The sequence below is a fragment of the Lactuca serriola genome, chromosome 6 (assembly GCF_051521515.1).
Source record: "Lactuca serriola cultivar US96UC23 chromosome 6, Lser_US96UC23_V15, whole genome shotgun sequence".
Classification (NCBI taxonomy): domain Eukaryota; kingdom Viridiplantae; phylum Streptophyta; class Magnoliopsida; order Asterales; family Asteraceae; genus Lactuca; species Lactuca serriola.
Genome location: NC_136413.1, coordinates 44,760,541 through 44,767,197, shown reverse-complemented (window position 1 = coordinate 44,767,197; position 6,657 = coordinate 44,760,541). Strand labels below are relative to the sequence as shown.

Here is a 6,657-nt window from a genome sequence, read left to right as displayed (position 1 = left end):
CTTACTTGAGCTCGGTCGATTACACGCATCACACACCTTGTTCTTTCTCAAAACTCTTTATTTAAATTTTAGAAAACTAATTTCTTGTAAAAATGTTTCACACCCTCAATTTGAGTCCAGACACCCCCAAAGGTGTGTCCGAATCCCTCAAACCAAGGCTATGATACCAACTTGTAACATCCCAAAATTCAAGACGAAAAATTTCATTTTAATATAGCATATCATAAAACAATTTATAAGAAAACATCATCAAGTAATTTATTTCATAAAAGCATCGATCAAGTGTCTCAAAACCATATCATAATAATGTCAAAGTACAATCCCAAGAACATCAAGTGCGGAAAATATTGGTGTGATGCGCTGCTACCGTACCGAATCCTTTCCCTTCGAAGAAGGACCTGAAACAAAAATTGTAAACCGTAAGCACAAATCTTAGTGAGTTCCCCCATCATACCACATACCATAAACAGATAATGCCTATCCATCGGTATCTTTCAATCGGTATCTGATTGGCATAATCGGAAGCTGGACTTCCCTTCGTTATCTTTTAACCAGTAACCAGGAGCTGACCTCCCCTTCGGTATCTTTCAACCAGTAACCGGGAGTTGACCTCCCCTTCGGTATCTTTCAGCCGGTAACCGCGAGCTGACCTCCCCTATGGTATCTCTCAACCGGTAACCGGGGACTATTTCACCCCTACCACTACCACATAACAACATAACATGAACATATAACTAGGCATGCATGGGTACTGTCCTCCCCTTCAGTATCTTTCAACCGGTAATCGGGGACTATTTTACACCTACCACTACTAACACATATATCATAGCATCCTAGCACATAAAAGCATAACAAATAATGGCTTACCAGATAATTATCATGAAGACAATCATCTAACAGCAACTCTTACTTAGTGGGCCGACATTGTGGCCTTAGACCCACTTCTACTGGATGGTAACTCACCCCAATGTCATGCAGTAACTGAACTGTCATCGGTGTTGGGATCAACTCTCCTCAAACTCCTACACATAACATCTGTTTTAATTATTCTTTCAAACTTATAACCCCCTTTAAAGGTCAACTCGGGTCAATGGTCAAGTCAAAGGTCAACATCCTGGTCAAAGTCAACCTTCTAGTCCAAGTCAACATTCTGGCTCACTCGACTCGCCGAGTTGATCCATCAACTCATCAAGTTCCACAATTCAGAGAATCCCGAGTTCGCGATTTGACTCGTAGATTTACCCTCTAACTCGCCGAGTTTCTCCTTATGACAACATCGAGACTTTCCATTTGAACTCATCGAGTCCCTCCTTGGACTCTTCGAGTCCTCCCTTTACAGAATCGGGACATTTTCTCATAACTTGCCGAGTCCCTCCTAGGACTCGTTGAGTTCTTCAATCTTTTAGTCCAAGAACTATGTCCAACGTGCTGAGTCATCTCCCAGACTCAACGAGTTCACTCAGAACCAGAAAAGGTTGGGGAACCATGACCCAACTCGCCAAGTTGCATGAACAACTCGTCAAGTCCCCCATATGCCAATTCCATAAAGTTGATTTTTGTTGAGTTCAATGCATCCATTCCACATATCTGGTATCCTTAGGCTAGCATAACACGTAAAGTTGCTAAAACTACTAGCAAAATAGCCTTTTACAACGTGCAATGTGTGTCGTAAAACGCTCAGACGACACATAAATGCGTGTCAAGGAAGGCCCTGTCATAACGAGAGACGACACGCTTTTTGTGCGTCATCTATAGACTACGCACATTTATGACACGCAATGCGTATCATTAAAACCCCTGTCAAGAAAGGCCATGTAATAAATGAAGGTGACATACATTTTTGCGTATCGTAAATTTAAATGTTTAAAAATATATATTTATATATTTATTAAATTTTAAATTAAATTTGCATTTAATGTCTCATAATAGAAATAAAATACCATATACAAAAAATACAATGTATTGCATAAAATTTAATGCCATACAATTCTATTTCTTACAATATATAAATTTGCATTCATCTAATCTACTCTGTGTTTCATACAAAAAATCTATTTCATGCGGCTTCTTCCATTTCCTTTATTAGCAGCTTCCATCATTAGTAGTACAACTAACAATTGAAATGAAGAATGCAACACTTGTATTTGCAGCATCTTATCTCTTTTAGCTTGAGCTTTCTTTTCCTCTTCTAACTCCATAAGACAAGAAATATTCCCTCATTTCATCTGCAAATCAAAGTTACAACACAATATTCCCCTGCATCCATTTATCTCACTTATATTATTCCATTTCAAAATAAGTGATTAATAATAAATTTACAATAATATACAAAAGAAAAATGTGAATGTTGGTTATTATATTTAAACCTTCCAGACTTTGAAATATTTTAAATGTGTTGATGGCAATGCACTTGTTGTTTGTTGCGTGAGACAAACATTAGTTGTATTGTATTTCACACCTCCAGTTTGCATGAAACAATTAAAAAAAATGACACACCTGCGAAAAGAATGAAATTTGTCAATTAATTTGTAACTAGATGGAATTAGATGCGCCTTTGGCGTTGTGTACCTTTTTTTCGTTATTTGAAGCTATAGCAGATAAATAACCATATTATAATTTTTAACATCCTCTTGGTTTCCTAGCCTGTTACTTGTAAAGACTGCCCTTTCTCGGTTGGATGTTGGTCCAACTTACTACGAGGGATGTTCATATCAGTTACATAGCAACAACTACATTAGCAAAAGATGGTTTATAGGAAAATGCAGTAAACATAGAAAAGCGTTAGATGCAGCGATGTATGTTGTTGGGAATTTTTTTTTTTTTTTTGAGATTTCAGATATGTGTTTGTATAAGAAAGTAAATTTGTGATACCCTAACTGAAGTACCAACAGAATTCACAAATATTTTCAATTTTTTTACTTGACTTACCCATCGTACCCTGAAGCAACTTCAAATGTATAAGCTCTTTCATCTAATTTCTTCAGGTCCAAATACTGAGCAAGTTCTTCTATTGATACAGCATCAACAAGATCCTGCAATTTAGTACCATCTCAACCATAAGATAAAAATAAAAATTATAAATTATAAATATTCGTATTTAATATATTTTTATTTATTGTGTATTTACTTGTTTGTTGGCTAGTATTATAAGAAGGGCACCTTGCAGATCCTCATGCATAAGCAGCTTTTCTGATATCAACAAATTTCAAATTACAATCAACATATGTTAAATAGCTTCATTTCATAAATTTACCACAAAAGGGAAACATCTAATGTAAAACAAAGCTTAGTTACCAATGACAGATTTGGAATCTTCAAAACGTGATGGACAAGAAGCATCAACTACAAAGATAACAACATTTGCCTCCTCATAATATTTCTCCCAAATTGAACGAAGACCAAACTTTATAGATACTCGTGAACCAGTGACAAATTAGAAAAACAAATTACAGTTACACTACAATTTTTATTAAAATCTCTAGCGCTTGCTATTATTATTATGCTACTTTTTAAGATAAGATCATAAGAAAAGTTGGGAAATTTAAAAGGTATGAGATAAAAGGAATGATTGTAAATACCTAACCTCCAAGATCCTAAAACACAGGTTTTGTATTTAAAGTTTCTATTCGAACAATATTGACTCCAACAGTAGGAACAATTCGATCAGGGGGAAGGCCTTCTAAGCTTGAATATTGTGTCTTCAATTTCTCCAGTAAGGTCTACATATAAACAAAGTATTGCTCATGTCTAAATAGGCATGTTTTACTACAAACCAAATGCACAAATTACATAAAAGTATGCAATAATGAAAGAGTAGAGAAATGATTATTGTTTTTCCATCCTTGTCAATTCCAAGAATCAGTACATGAAACTCTGTCTTACTGACCAAATATTTCCAAAGTCCATAAAACAATGAAAACATCTCTATCTTTCTTTCTTGTTTTTATTCTTCTTAGTTCTTCTCCACCTTATAAAAGGAGAAATTGGAATTCCTTTTCCTAATTCAAATTCTGCATATCAGCATCTGGAAAACAAAAAGGAATCTCCATACCAAGATTTGTGGCAAATGGATATGCTCATCTCAACAAAGAATATTAAAATCAAATACAAACTATAGAACACACTAATTTCATCTCCAACAACCTATGTAGTCTTCTGGTTATGATTTTAGCATATCATGGTGAATCAACAATGTATATAGGACTATCAATTACCATTCTTTTATGAGTTATGACCACCATGTAAATAGAGTTAAATTACTTCATGACATGAGCTTGTTGATCTGGATTCACAAATTCATATATCAGTTATGTTAACTTACCTGCAGTTCGTCCTTGTGATCTTGTAGCATATAAATTTCAGGTTGCACATGCTTCAACTGCACCATGGGTTTAGAAGGAAATATAGAAAAGCAAGCACCTTAAAGTTTTGAACTTTATAGTCAAATAAAAAAAATTTGTAATCATCAATTAATAATTAAAAAGAATATTAAACTTGGTCATCATAAACGTATTTGATTTCTGAAGATGGGGTTTTTGTTTCTCCTCCTTGCTCACCCCCATCTGATGACTTGATTAGTGAAATCCCTTGTTAATCATTTAGATGAGATTAAGAAAAAAACAACTTTTAATTTTGTTACCATGTCTACACCAGTAGCATTTTCATGCAACCACCATGGAGTACGAACTCACCACCTACAAAGCACATATAAAATATGAAATTAATGACATTGAAATCGCATTTTTCAAACAGCTTGGAACAAAAAAGAGAATTATAAAGAGAAAAAGTAGTTCTAATGCATGGGATAGGGCCATAACTCAATAAAGGTGGAAACTTTAAGCTTCCTAAGCTCCAATGTTCCCAGATCTGAATTCATCACTCTAATATGCAATCAAATCCCGAAAGTGACTTTGAAATGGCCCAAAAATGACAAGATGCAAGCCCTAAAGAAGATCTAAGTGATGGAAAGCCAAGGTATAAGCTTTATACCTTAAACAAGCTGGAAATGCAACCCAAGCTCTGGATTTACTGCCTTCTTCTTGAATCTCCAAGCCTTTCCTTCCTTCTCCAAGCTTCAAATCACAAAATGGCACAAAATAGCTCAAGAACACACAAAATTTGATTAGGGTTTCGTGAATATGGTTTGGAGGTGATAGGGGGCTAGAGTGGAGGCCATATAAGGTGTTTAAATACGGTGTAAACCTTGAAAATTAGGGTTTCACCCTGGCAGCTCTACTCGTCGAGTCGAGGCTTTCGGCTCGTCGAGTAGATGACTTAAGTCCCGCGTCCCATTCCCATTCTACTCAACAAGTTTGGGCCTACAACTCGTCGAGTCCCTATGAAAAAATGAACAACCCAATAGAAAATACATACCACGATCGGGGTGTTACACTTATAGTTTCAATTTTATGTTTCAAGTACTTCAGGTGATCGGGGAAAGGTGAAGGCTTGATTGTCACACCCCCAAACCAAGGATGGTGGAAACGTCCAGGGGTGGAGGACTTCATGTATAGTATCACAACAACGAATATAATAGTGCTCAAAGTAAATACAACCATCATAAATATAATTGAAAAGGTTACACCATGGAATAAGTTTACATGTTTCAAAATCAATTACATTATGATGACAAAATGAACTATTTGACGATTTATCGTCCCATCCTTAAAATGTTGTTGGTTTTCCTGTTTTACTGATTTCTTGAGAATACAAGTAGTTTTGAAAAAGTGTCAACAATTAAGTTGGTGAGTTCATAAGAGTTTTGTTTGAGAAAGAAACCGTTTTCCTTGAAAAAGCGACAGAGTATGTTTCCAGAAAATCCAATATTTTCTTTATTAAGTGTGAAATGAATGCTTCTATGTTATATGATAATGTACCCTAGAAGGACCCTTAGATTCCTTCTATAATCATCCAGTGTATATAAGTTATATAAAACTTCAATTAAATAAACCGTCGAATATAATGGGTCTGCCCTAGGTCCACAACAAAACAAGGAACAGGAGGTAAGGCGGGCCCACCATTTCTAAGTCAGTTATGAATAGATTCTAATATAACTCTAGCATATAAACTTAACAATTATAGCCGAAGCCTAACAATTCTAGATGAATGTAGTTTTAACAGAAATATGTTTCCAAAGAAAATCCAATATTTTCCTTATAAAAGTAATGTAGTCTTAGATATCCAGACCGAAATATACAAGTATTTTTCCATACGTAAAGTAAGTCATGTGAGTTAAATTGACATAAGTCGCTAATTTAAAAGTGAAACCCGTAAATCTTATGATTTTTTAATACCACATATGAGCTATTATAACCATGCTAAGACTTAGACAACCTCGTAATACGACGTTCTTCAGGCATCGCAAGTTAAACGACACTTGTCACCTTAGACCTGTCGGTCTAGCTGTTGCATGCAACTCAAGTGCGGGCTTGTTAGACCCAATATAAATCTATACACAACTATCATGCTCTCTATACAAGAGACTATGGTTACAATTTACAGCACTCTTGACTTTGTTACTATGAAGGTAACACGAAGCGAATGTCTCACAAATTTATTCATTAACAGATTTACGTGAACTGAACTGAAAACCTTTGGTAAATAAGTTTGAAATGTAAATGATACATAAACTGTACCTATTATAGTTTATCCAAAACG

The 6,657-nt window shown here is 35.2% G+C and overlaps 1 protein-coding gene across 1 annotated transcript; it reads right to left on the bottom strand.

Moving 5' to 3' along the window:
* Positions 1 to 2,924: 2,924 nt before the first annotated feature.
* On the bottom strand, positions 2,925 to 3,922 carry LOC145059049 (uncharacterized). The gene is given in 5 exon segments (XM_079006914.1): positions 2,925 to 3,032; positions 3,128 to 3,189; positions 3,295 to 3,403; positions 3,579 to 3,720; positions 3,831 to 3,922. Coding segments are annotated over 5 exon segments (513 nt in total).
* Between the last annotated feature and the right edge of the window lie 2,735 nt (positions 3,923 to 6,657).